Raw genomic sequence first — 13,783 nt, forward strand, 5'->3', positions numbered from 1 at the left:
ATCTCGGTTGATTGATTGAAAAAATTAGGTGACAATGAGACGTTTGCGGGCTGTTTGGACCTCCAAACCTTCACTAAATCTATAATTTTTCAAAAATCAATAGTTTTTTAGAAAGCGCCCTCAATTTAGCAGGGTTTTTGTCTCTTGAAAGTTTTCATTGAATGCCCGAGTTTTGAGAAAAATGATGTGATGTGATCGAAATCATATGAGGATATTCAAATCTTTATTGTAAGTCAATAGAGCTTTTATCCTAAAAACCAATTAAATTGTTTTCATGTAAATCCCTTCTTAGATTAGCAACTTTTAAATTGATAGTGAAAAAATTCCGGAAAATGATTAAAATGCTACTTTTAGGAGCGAATTTTTTATGTTATGCACTTCGAAAATGGGGCATTTGAGTAACTATATGTCGGGGTTTTTTAATTTATTTGGAACATCCGCTATATTTTTGATTGTGCCAAAGGTATCACACTAATTAAATTCGTTTTCCAATTCACAGAAATTTTCAAATTTCCAGCTGGAACTTATGCAGTATACACACACAAAGATAAATATACAGGATGTTTCAGCTATTTTTTATAAAGTGGGAAAATCTCCACTTTTTAAAACAGCTCAACTTCCTTTTTAATGGCCATAACAGCTCCCTGTTTATTCACAAAAATTCATTTTGATAAAATGAAAGAATTGAATTGTTTTATTATTTATTAATTTCATTCATAAAAAACCAACATCGAAGACTATATATATTTCTTCAATAAATCACTCTACTCGTACCATAAACTAATTAATCTCTATTAATCCAGCTTAGAAGTTGTCCGTCCCGATGACCAGATTCAGTTCCGATTGACCTGAAGCTTTCGCTTAAAAGCACACAAAAAAAAAACCGACAAAAATTACCGTGTGGAAAATAGGCAATTTTGCAGATTATTGGAGCAAGTAAATCCAGGTGTTTAACGCAAAAACAGACAAAAAATTAAAACAGCCAACGGCCATTCACACATTCGATAAACAATGTGTGCCTTCATTCAGATAGACACGGTCAACAGTTTTGCCATGTTTATGAAAGCGGATGGCACTGTTTTGCATGCCAATTATTCAGCAATTATGAAGAAAAATGGCGTGGATAATGACCATATAATACTGGGTGGGTGCAGTGGATTTATTTAATCAAAGAACTTGTGTAGTGTGTTGATCCAAAAAATATTTTTATAAATGGGACACCCTGTATTTTTTAGATTCAACGGTAAATCATTCGGTAAAGAATTGCCATCCCCATGTGCAGCTAAACGCTATACCTACATTGTTTTCGGTGCTTTTTCAACTTGAATTTGAAGAACTCGCACTGTAGAGCGAGAGAATAAAGGAACGTTTTGAGTGATTTCGATGGAAAACGATTGCCAAAGTTCCAAAACGCGGCTGCATAGTCGTTTTTTTCGGCTACTACTGGCGCGAAATGCGGCAAAGAAAATTTGGCAACGGAAATTTGTGACGCGGAATCGTTGGCACACGACCAAGAACCGCAGTTTCGCCCTAAGGGTGCGGCATTTTCGCCCTTCAATCGACGATCCCGGCCTGTGGTGGCCTTTCGCATTTTCGCCCCCAGTTATTTTCGTGCAAATTGTCTTCCATCGATTAATGAAGAACGGGCCCAATTTCAGAAAAGTGAATCATTGATAAATATGAAAATAGATACCGGAAGAATGGGGCCTGCAAACGACGACGACAAGTAATCAGAGGTAGACAACCTCGACGGTGTGGGCGCAATAACATGCGACACATTTTTAAGTGTTTTTACTTGGCCTGAGCCTCGGATTGATATAGAGCAGATATTGCAGCCGTTTACAGAGAAAATAGTGCGTAAAGAATGCCAGGAAGTCATTATATACATTTAAAAAACACCCTTAATTAGTACTATGTTTAGTTCATTTCATTCATTGCAGACCTGTTTATTGCGTCGCTTTTATTTTTTTATTTCAAATTGTTCTGTGCGATTTAATTCGCTTTTTTTCATTTCACGATCGATTCCTGTTCTGTTAATTAGGTTAATAGTACATTTCAGTGTCGATTTTTCTTGTTAAACTTCTTCTGTCTACTTCTACTTTCTATTTTACTACTACTACTTCTACTTCTGCCATTTCGCCTTTCTTGTTGGTTTTTTTTCTTGGTCATTCTTTCTTATTCACTTACCTATTTATGGAACTTCGCCTGAAGTTCTAGTTGATGTAAAATAGGTTTATCTGCTTCTCCAGCGTTGCTTTGTACGATTTTCTGTCGGTTTGTTTACCTTTTTTCACCTTACATTGAATTTTTTTATTGATTTGGTTTTTCCAATTTCTTTGCTCCATTGTCAACATGGTTAATATATTTCGGTGACGTTTTCACTTTCTAAATCCGTCATTTGGTTTTCGTTCTTCATACTTTATTTTTGTGTGATCTAACCTGCTTTTTGTTTTATCATTTGTTTTTAAATTTGTTCTATTAAGTCTTTTCAATTTCGATCTACTGACTTTAATTATGCAAAAAATTATGACTATTTTTCCCTTGTTGCGACTTCTCTCTTGTTCGACTTGATTTCTCTTGTTGCGCCTTCCTTCAAGCTTAGTTGTTAGTTGCTGGTTTGGTTTTGACTCGCTTTTTTACATTTACGAAGGGAAGTTCAATCAAAAGCACATTTTAGTGTCAATTGTTTCTCTGCAAGTCTTTCCAGTGCAGCATTTAGTGTTCGTTTTCACTTCAGCTTTTATATTTAGATTATATTTTAGTAGAATTGCATCTTTTCCCTCTTTGCTTTTTTTCCCTTTTTTCTGTCCCTTCTCCATTGTCTTCTGTAATTTTTCAACCCTTTCTGTGTTTCTCATTAGTTGCTCAAGTTAAAAAACTTTTATGTCGGTTTGTGATCATTCGATCTTATTCACTTATTTTTCCTCATGAGTTTTAATAGGTTGTTCTCATTTGTTAAATGTTGTTAAATTGATTTCTTCATCGCTGCGGTAAGCGTTGATTTGAATGGATTTCTTCACATTTTTCAGGTTTCAAGGTCTGCTTTATTGATTTGGCATTTCCGGTTTTTTTTATATTTAGTTTGTACATTAGTTATTGACCTCATTGCTTAATTTTTTTGGTTTCGTTGTTTTATTTCGTATTAATACCCCCACTATCATTTTCGTACTTCATTTGCAGTTTTCTACTTTAGGAAAATTCTCTATTGCGCTTTAATTATTATGGTTTTATAATTTTAGCATTTTTTCTTTTGAAGCTTTTGTAATCTCTTAACTGTTTCCTTTTGCAAATGTTTCGAGGTCATAAATGCATGGCATTGCTTATTTGGATTTTGGTTTTGTGTGTTCGTTACTTAATTTAAGCCCTTGTTCCTTGTAAGTTTTCGTCTGTCTTCCGGTTCTTCTGTTGTTCATCTCGTACTACTGTCTATGATTTTCTCCGAATACTTTCGCTAAATTTTAAATGCCAGAAGTCATTTAAGAGCGAGTTTCAGGTGGCGTGTTATTTTCTCCTCAGAAGAGCTCCAAATTCTTGAGCCCTCAACCCTTAATTATATTAGCTTGAGTGTTTAAGGGCTTTGAAGGCAGTTAAGCCTCTTAAGCATTCAGCAAACATCAGCAAATTGTAATAAATTCGAGTTCATCGACCGTTTGCTTTGTTTAGAGAGCAACTCAATCCATTGGGTTGGGGGAAGGGGGTAGAAATGCCCCATACAGACCCATTCGCCTAATGAATTATACAGTCATTTTTACCGGCTGTTCATTGTACAGCAAACTCGATCTTCCTAATGCCTTGCAACCGTAAAACGTAGGGATACATTTGCCCTTTGAAAACCCGTAAATTTCACACTGTGGAGAGATTAACCGAGAGAAAAAAGCCGCAAAGTCATTTCCAAACAAATCGTTCCACTATTGAATGCAACAAGGAAACGAAATGCAAGGCTGTTTAATTTTAGCTGAGGTTCAGGCCAAATGCAATTTTAAACTATTGCAAAACAACGATAAATTGAAAAGCGCTGCTTTGTGTGTTCTATATTGGAAAATCTGTTCAAGGGATTGTGTTGGTAATTTGCGGTGGATCTTCCAAGGTTTTGGTGTCTTTAAATATGCCCATAGGCGTTGCAGAGTAATGGGTTTTGTAATTTTTGCATACAAGAAACTGTATTTTAAGGCTTCCAATTTTTTGGATTTTGGACCGTCAAGGTATGTTGGACCGTCAAGGTGTAAAGGTTCGGTATGCAAAAATCGGGAACACAAGGGCATATTTTGAAACATTTTTTTATTGCCTTGGATGTGGGGAGTTCACCCCGTTAGGACCAGAAGGGAGTGTTGACAGCCTCCAAAAGCCTGCACGCGGGCCAGATTTAGTTCAATCGACCTAGTGGCGATGACTCACACGTCTAATTTGCCGCTGTTTTCGCTTTCTAATTGTACGCCACTGATTTGCCAGTTTATCCCAGTGCTATTATTGCAACAGAAGTGGCATTTACCCTAAAGATATTTCTAGACGTACGCACTAGACGAGCTACCGATGAAACCGTTCGGATGTAATGCACACTTTGCTGGCCGGCGGCCAATCAAGTGACATTTCGACGAGCGGTGTGCATTCATCAAAACGCTCATTTTTGGGCCTCAGTAGGATTTTATGGATACGATCCAGATATCTTGGAAAACCATCAAGGACGACTTTTGCCATTCGAAACGAACTCTGGTGAAGACTTTTATTTTCCCTCGTCCCAACCACGATTCTAACCAAATGTGAGTGAGACGCGTATATGAAGGATAGAGCTAGTGGGGGGTTGCTTCTATTTTGGATCTTCTATTTTGCATCATTTTGGATCATGTTTGGTGGCAAACGATCAAAATAGCCCTTTTAATAACAACGAGAATAACGATTTAGAAGTACTCAACTTGCAACGACTTTTGCGACTAAATTTACCTGCCGTTAAACAGATTTTGACTACCAAACCAGTTGAGATTTAACGGCGCTTTTGACGACAGTGAATAGAGTAAGCTCTATTCTATGTTTCCTCAAAGTTAAATTTTTCTCGATATTTAGGCTGAATTTTCAGAATTTCTCAAAATCCGATTTGCGACTAAATGTGTACGCCATTCTTTAAAAATTGCAAACCAGTTGAAATTGTATTTTCCGTTTTTTTAGTAATTGTCTGGCGGATTAGTTCAGTTGTGTTTGCAAACGTTCAAGTAACGTTGTTGTCGGGACGAGGAAGCAGGATTCTCTGGGTTCTCTGGTAAGGAGATTCAATATGGTCCACTTTCTGATTTAAGCGATGACTGGGAGCCTTTTTATTTCACTGTTCAGTTCAGTTCTTCAGAGTTTAACAGTCTGAAGTGACGTTAATTACAAATGCGGAAAAACCAAGAATTTCCAAGCTCCAAGAACGCAAAACGTCAACATTTAAAGAAACTTTTTTCAAACGAACAGACAAAAAACGGCTGAATCGATCGAATCTTACGACCGTTTTGATAGCCCAGAACTTTATTTACTAATTCAGTTTAATGGTATAATCATTACTTCCTAACCTCTAAAGAGATAGAAGCCAAATGTTTGAAAGAAACCTTACATTTTAGAACCGCGTTTTGTTCAAGAAGGCCTGGAAATATGCAATTAGTTCTTTTATTATGTTAGATAACCCTTTTGAACACTATACTGTACCTTTAAATAAATAGAAGCCAAACATTGCTGAGAAATCCGTCCCCTTAGAATAACATTTTTTTTTAAAACGACTGCTAATATTCACTTCAAATTTTAAAAAGTTCTAACCTCTAAAGAGATTGAAGCCAAAGTTTGAAGCTTTAGGGCAACTTTGCACTTTAAAAGCCCTTTTTCTCAAGAACGTCTGGAAAGCTTCAATCAGTCTTATTAAATAGCTCCCCGAAAGCGCACCGCGAGTTTACCGCAAGTAAATTTGTTTCGAAAACTTTCTTTCGCTGTGAAAATCGCAGATTGCTAACCTCAGAACGAGAAGCAAAAACAGGAAAATATAAAATTTTCAAAGAGCGTATGTTTTAGCAACAGTGGAAAATACGAAAAAGGCTCATTTGAATTGAGTGTTTCGTGCACATCTCTTCCTCCTCAGGGACCCAAATTCTATTCTACCCGAATCTTTCAACCTTTTCGTTCATAACTCTGAAACGACAGACGATTTCAATCGAGTTTTTATCGAGCTATCGACCTTAATAAGGTTTTTCCAGAAATTTCAAACAGTTTGAATGCTATACGAAAAAGTAAGATTTGGTCTACAGTCTATTTGTTTTCGGTAAAAATTCACTTTCAACATTCAAACTTTTTCTTGTGTGTGTTTTTTTTTGTCTCCATCGATGGCCTTCCCGAGGAACTTTCCAATATGCAGATGAGAGTGTTTGAGTCTACAATAAGGAAAATATTGTCAGCTAGAGGTCGCGAAAATGTACCAAAACCAAGTTCGTTGGATTCATCGCCTCCTCCGAGGAGAAAATTATGTGGAATTTAAAGCATTCTGCGATAATTTTATTTTTTTTCGACCGAAATTGCACAATGTAGACTATTGTTTTGTCAAGACGACTTTCCTCTCCACTGTTTGCCATTAAAATTGTTAGTTTGTCCTTATTTTTGGACTTTTCGTTCACAAAACCCGCTTCTGTAAAGTGTTCCTGAATTAGACAAAATTATTTGATTTTATGAGCTTGTAAACAGTGTCGAAAGCCACCACATGTGCCAGATATCGCACACATCCTGGCCCCCTTCCCTAATTAGATTTAATTAATGATGGAAAGGTACGGTGATTTGCCCCTCGAATCCCCATATCCCTTTTTCCATGCGAACTCGAATTAGGAAGCGGCAAATTAGTTAACCTAGTTTTGGGCGAAGCGCGGAAGTGTTTGTTATTGGGCAACGTTGCCCTTTCCTATTTATTTACCAAAACCATATAGTTAACATCCAAACAAGAGATTGTTCACCTGATTCGGAGTAAACAGCGGTATTGTTTACTTGCTGATGTTCGATGGAAGTGAGTATCAAGAGTTACTCTAAGTCGAGGTGGATATGAAAATATTTGGGGTTCGCTCCCATTTCAAGTGAGCATCAGAGGAATGAATCCATTCTTCCAGGAAAAACGATTAAACACTACCTTGAGCTGCAGAAGTTCATTCGGGAGCATCTCAACACATTAATGACTTCCCAGATGTATTTTCAGAAGAGGAATCAAGCAAAGAAAGGAAGGGACACAGAAAATATAATTGGAAAATACAGGACGATATCAAACCTGCCGATTTCAGCTCTTCGGCATTGTTTGGGCGCTTAATGACGCCGTTTTTTACGGCATCATTATCAGCCGCTTCATTATGCAGACACTCGCCCACACACCGCATGGAAAACGTGCACTTAGAGCAATCCCACTTTTTAATCCATTTATTTAAATCACCGAAAAAACGAAGAAACGAAGCCGAAGTACAAGAATGCGTCGAGCGCGTACAACAAAAATAAACACGCCAAGACCATGAGCATGTGAAACCTTGCCGTCTGCTGTAAATCATACACGGGCCAATGTAAAAATTAAACTGGTCTCTTTGTTGGTTATAGAGAGAACAAACAAAAGTAAAACAAGAGTGACTGACCAGAATGGTATACATGGGCGATTTAATGGGCACAATCGTGTAGATTCCTGCGAAGATATATGATGCCGGAGTTTATGAGCAAATGCTTTTCATAAGTCGCTTTTGGAGACCGAGTTTTATGGATTGAAGCCGTTTTTTCGCGTTCCTGCTTCTCCGCAAGGAGCCAATTTACATTCCCCACTAGAGAATCAATGCACAATTCTTTTTAATTATTGGGCCTAATGAAGCCTGAAGAATCCAAATCCCTGTGTTTTACACCATAAAATCCAATGATTGTGATGAACATCCAAATTAACTGAAAACATATCAATAATGGACACAAAACTTGTCATCCTGTATAACATCGTCTAAATCTTCCATTCAACCAGCGAGTTTTGGCACAGTTGATTTTTCTCTTGAAGTTTTCAACTGAAAAAAGCAAACAAGGCATGTTTTACATGGAACAACTTTCACTAAACAGATGTGATGTGTGGCTAGAAATGACTAAAAAAGGAAAAGGCCCTGAACAAGAAAAGCCACAAAAAATTAAGCTAAAAATCAAATTAATTTTCTCTAAAATCTTAAGTAATATGCGAGTGCTAGTCATCTGTATGCCACACTAGCCTTATCTTTCATATCCCGTCTCTTTCGCAATGGGCGGGAATCAGTTCTCGCTGGAAAAGTTTAGTGCCATAATTTCAGTTATTTCGCTGAATACAAAACAAAGAAATCGAAAGAAAATGTCATAAAGAGAGATTTATAAATTAGCGGCGCAATTCTTCAAAAGTCGGCAATCATTTAAATAGAAACAATAAAAAGTATTCACGATTTGTTATAATCACCGATAAAAAAAAACAGTCGATTTTCTTAGAAAAAATTAACTACCTGGACTTCAAAAAGGTTCAGAGAAGTAAAAATCACAACAAGGAAATTACGATGTTGTTTAGCACTATCAACCTTAGCCCATATAAGCTGCATTCTCTTTCCTCTCGCAGTGATTGTAAAACAATGTGTTAATTTTTTGTTTGAAAAGGACAAATTTATGTTGCATTGTTGCAATTGAATACGCAAAAATCGTTGTGAGGGACAAATCGACTGAGGACGTTTATTATCTGTATTATTTTCTTTAGCAGAAAAAAATCAAAAGAGTTGAATACACGAAATCAAACAAACAAAGAAAAATTAAAAAAAAAGTCCTTAGCAAATAAAAAATTATTTACAATGATTCAAAAAGTGATTCAATGTTTAAGAGCGTTAATTAGGATGGATTTACTAGTGTTACACTTCTTATGTTCATCTCGCTCACACTTGAATGGAGTCAATTCTAGCTTGAAAAAGCCAATTTATGGTAGGTTTTTCTGGAAATAAGATCATCTTTACAGGATGGCACAAAACTAAGTTACCTTAGGAATGACCTAAAAGAGTGAATATGATATTTTTGAAAGAGCGTTTTGAAACTTAGTTAGAAGCGTTAGCGAGTTAGAAGCATAAGAATGCGGGTGAAGGACTCAAACAGTTCTACTCGAAAACGGTTGAAAATATGTAACAACTTAATAGGATATTTGTGAAACGGCGCGTTCTTAGCTGTATTTCACTAGTTGGGTTAAATGAGAAATTCCTAACCTTTAAAAAGTTAGAAGTACAACAACTCCGATTTTATATACATTGCGTCCGTTTCAAATAAAAACATCTATTGAACTTTCACGACTTATCACGACTATCCACGATGATGATAAAGGTCTGATGGAGTCAGTCCTGGTGGTGCGACCGGCCATTCAGTAAACCTTTTCTTTCCCTCTAATTATGTGGGAAAAATACGTGAAGATAATCTGGTATTGTTAGCGAGTGGTGTGAGAATGAATATCTAATCTACCCTTAACCGTTAGGGTGCAGCTAAACAGGGAAAAAGTTATTTCTTCTGAAGCCTAAAACATTTGTTTTCAAGTCGTTTTGAGGCCACCCTGTTTACATTACTTGGCATGTTTGTATGAAATCGCCTGAATCTGGAATTAATAGGCTCCATAGTGCGCTTTCAATGAGACGATGAGCTGTTCAAGTTTGGCAGTTTCTCAAAAATAAGTTTCTTGTTTAGTTTACTAGAATTTTTCATTAGACATACTTTGGCTCCTTGTTTTCACCCTACAAGAGTTTCTAGTTGATCCCTTGGTGAATTACAGTTTTTTTTTTTAAGAAAACTTTGTGTTGCAAAACGCAATCAAAGTGGAATTTGTGACTTCTGAAGTTATGAAGGGAAGAATCAGAAAATAAATGTTAAACTCCGGCCTACAAAAACAACCTCCTAAACCAACCACAATTTTGAAAAATTGTGAAAAATTCCCTGGTCACAAATGAAAATTGAAACCTTTTCCATTTATAGACCAGACTTTTTCTTATAAAATGCCGCCAGAATCGACTTTTTGGCTTGTCGAGCGGTAATGAATTACCGACCACCGAAACACGACCCACGAAAAAAACCCCATAAACTTAATGCAGGTTTGAAAAATTGTCTAAAATTGTTTGATATGGGCTGAAAATTTGCCACTTTCTCCGTTTATAGAAGAAGCGATGTTCTTTAAAATGCATTTAAAATTATCTTTCTTACTTCTAAAGTTACTGGGAAAATTAATGAGAAACTCCGACCTACAAAAGAAAATCTCGAATACCAAGCACATTTTTGAAAAATTGTGAAACATTCCCTGATTACGACTGAAAATTGAAACCTTTTTCATTTATAAACAGACTCTTCCTTATAAAATGCCTCTAAGATGAAGTTTTTGGCTTGGTAAGTTTCAGAGGTAATGAATTTCAAACACCGACCCATGAAAAAACTTTATAAATTTAATGCAATTTTGAAAAATTGTTTAAAATTGTTTGATAATAGCTGAAAATTTTTCGCTTTCTCCGATTATAGAAGAACCAGTGTTCTACAAAATGTATTTAAAACGCACTTTCTTACTTCTAAAGTTACAGAGAAAATTAATGTCAAACTCCGACCTACAAAAAAACCCTGGAAACCCAAACACAATTGTGAAAAATTGTCAAAAATTGTCTGATGATAACTCAAAACTCGAGACTGTTTCTCCTGTAACAGAAAGTTTGCCCTACAAAATACATGCAAAACGCGACCCTCTCACATCGTCAATTCCTGAACAAATAGAATCGAAGAGACTGATTCATTATTTTCATTCTACAAAAGCTAGATTTGTTGACCGCGATGGAAAGACAATAGATAGTTTCAATTGATGTTAAAGCAAAATCAAAGACATTGCCGAAAAAAAAGCTGGCAAAATACGAATAGCAGAAATCCTTGGACGGCGCACGTTGCTGCATTTCTGCATCGCTGCAGTCCGATGGCCGGCGTCGTGTAATCGGCCTGGTGCAAGGTGAAGCCCCTGACCTGGCAGGCAGCAGGTTGAAGGGCGTTTCTGCTGCTTTGTCTGCCGCAGACATGCCGATTCTCGATCACATTAATGATATCTTCGAACCCATCGGTCGCGCAGGATTTTATCATCTCTTTAGTTAAGCGGACCGAACGAAACGTGGCGAAACTAATGCACCATTTCTTTGTTTCAGGCTGCAAAATCAAGGCTTTGCGTGCGAAAACAAACACGTACATCAAGACGCCGGTGCGAGGTGAGGAGCCGGTCTTCGTGGTCACTGGTCGAAAGGAGGACGTGGCCAAGGCCAAGCGGGAGATTCTGAGCGCTGCTGAGCACTTTTCCCAGATCAGAGCTTCCAGGAAAAACAACCTTGCAGGGTTGGGATCGGGCGCGAGCACTCCTCCGGGACCTCCGGCCAATGTTCCCGGCCATGTGACCATTCAGGTGCGAGTGCCGTACCGCGTGGTTGGCCTAGTGGTGGGGCCCAAAGGGGCGACGATCAAGCGTATCCAGCACCAAACTCACACGTACATCGTCACACCCAGTCGCGACAAGGAACCCGTCTTCGAAGTGACCGGCCTGCCCGAAAGCGTGGAGTCTGCACGTCGGGAAATTGAGGCGCATATCGCCATGCGAACGGGTAACAGCAACGGCCTGGCCCTCAGCGGCTTGCCATCTCTAGGCAGCATGGAGGAGAGCGACATGTTCGTCTCAATTTGCAAGACTGGCTTGCACTCGATCCTAAATTGCATGGAGCCCATTCAGGATCAGTTCCCCACGATGACTTCTTCGACGGGAAGTAGCGGCGCTTTTTCCGGCTCGAGCTCCGGCTCGTGTTCCAGCAGCTCATCCAGCATTGGAGGCAGAGACCTGGGAACCATTTGGGGCTCGACTGACCGGGATGAGGGCCTCGGCGACTCGCCCAGCTTTGATACGACGACAGCGCTATCGAGCATATGGTCCTTTCCGATGATCCCATCGCGGCCCAGCCCAGCTAACAGCAGCAGCTCATCCGAGTCCCTGGGATCGATGTCGTTTGGTTTGAGCGCAAAGTGCATGGTTTGCAACGACTCGAAAGTGACCCATGCTCTGGTGCCGTGCGGCCACAACCACTTCTGCATGGACTGCTCGAATAGGATCTGCGACGGGGCGGGCGCTCAATGTCCCCTTTGCAAGACGCGCTCGATCCAGGCCATTCGAATCTTTTCGCCCACCGTTTAAATCTGAAGCAGGTAACACGCAGCAGCTGAATGATCTCGCTCGAATCTCCTTGTCCGGTAGCCGCATAGCAGGGAGTTTCCGCTGAAACTTCACACAACAGTATTAATGCCGAAGTTGGATGGATCGCCTCGCTCCCTACCATGCGGTTCGCACCCATCACATTCCCCCTCCGGGTCTCTGGAAATCCTGTGTTCAGCTTGCCGGTCTGGGCGCTTGGCGCATTAAGGGATACGCATACAACGAATACCTACTAAAAATTCTATTGTTGATTTTGATCATTTCCCTAGCGAGCAGGAGTTCTTCTTCGTTTCGGTTGTTTATATTGGTTGAGCTAAGTGGTCCGGACCTGGCCGAGCGTAGTCATCGTATGCCAGTTTTCATATTTCCCTTTTATTTTATTACCGTTTTACGACTAGTAGGCATTAGGAATAGAATTATATTTAGTTTTTTTGATCGAGTTTACCCGTTTTCCTGCTTACAGCGGAAGATTGTTTAGAACACGACTTCTAGATATGTACGTGCAACCGTTTAGTTTATCTAGTACAAACTAGTTGGCATCGTACCGATGTCCGCTTTTTTGACGCTCCGCCACCCTCTATATTGCAAAAGACATTGCGACACCAGCATTCTATCAGATAGATTTAGCTACTCGACTCGAAGTATTTTCGTTATTTTTTCAAGTGTATTTTTTTAAGTTTTGCCATGTGAAATCGATCACGTTTTTAAAGTCTGAAACAGCAATTCTCAAAATATTATTTAAGTAATATGTGACATTTAAACAAATATTTAACATTAATAGAAAAAGCATAAGTATAGTAAAAGTTTAAAAAAAATATTATATATTTGGGAGTGAGACATAGTTTTCGTAGTAGACAGTGGGTTAATAATGCAGTGAGTCAAGAGTGCATCTGAGATAACAGCGGACACGACCAGTTCGAGGGCCTTTTGGCTGTGATCTTCAATACGCCGCCGTTAAGGGCCGGTCCGACCCTGTCGGGATCGGGACCGCTTCTCGTTGTCCAAATACGGCCAACTTTGCGTAACTTTCATTCAAGTCAATTGTTGCTATTCGGTCAATTGCTTGGACAAAGCTGATGTGCGCAAAACTGGCATGCATTTGGCAATTCGACACTCGAATCGGCCCCCATCCCGTCCAAGCACCCCCCTAATAACAACATACATATCCATTATTGTTAGTTAAATCACATATTGTTAATATTGTTCTGTTATCGTGTGATGCATATATTTCTATATATATTTTTAAGTCGATCTAATGAGTTTTAAGAGACTAATGACTATAAATTACTTATTAATTGTGCGCACAGGGCCTCGGCACGCTCCTGATGGCCGTCGAGTTTCGTGGGTTCCATTTTTCACATCACTGTTAAGAATGTCTCTAGTTGCCCGCTTTTGCAGCCCCAATCCAACGCGAAAACCATCAAAATTTGGCAAATAATTCCACTTCTCGAAAATCACTGCAACCCCATAAGACATCGTGTTCAATTGTACAGAGCCATTCTTAGCTGTTACTAACATGATAAGACAATTTTCAAAATTAACAGTACATGTAAAAAAATAAATAATTAA

General features: G+C 38.7%; 1 protein-coding gene across 1 annotated transcript in view; it reads left to right on the top strand.

Moving 5' to 3' along the window:
- Positions 1-13,783, top strand: part of LOC109533340 (RNA-binding protein MEX3B) — a gene marked incomplete in the record, with an annotated part of 67,725 nt that overhangs the window by 52,650 nt on the left and 1,292 nt on the right. Inside the window, 1 exon segment of the mRNA XM_048661236.1 lies at positions 11,169-13,783. Coding sequence (XP_048517193.1) covers positions 11,169-12,196 — 1,028 coding nt within the window.

Source organism: Dendroctonus ponderosae, unplaced genomic scaffold (genome assembly GCF_020466585.1).
Source record: "Dendroctonus ponderosae isolate FM_Combo_2020 unplaced genomic scaffold, Dpon_F_20191213v2 Dpon_F_20191213_1, whole genome shotgun sequence".
NCBI classification, from domain to species: domain Eukaryota; kingdom Metazoa; phylum Arthropoda; class Insecta; order Coleoptera; family Curculionidae; genus Dendroctonus; species Dendroctonus ponderosae.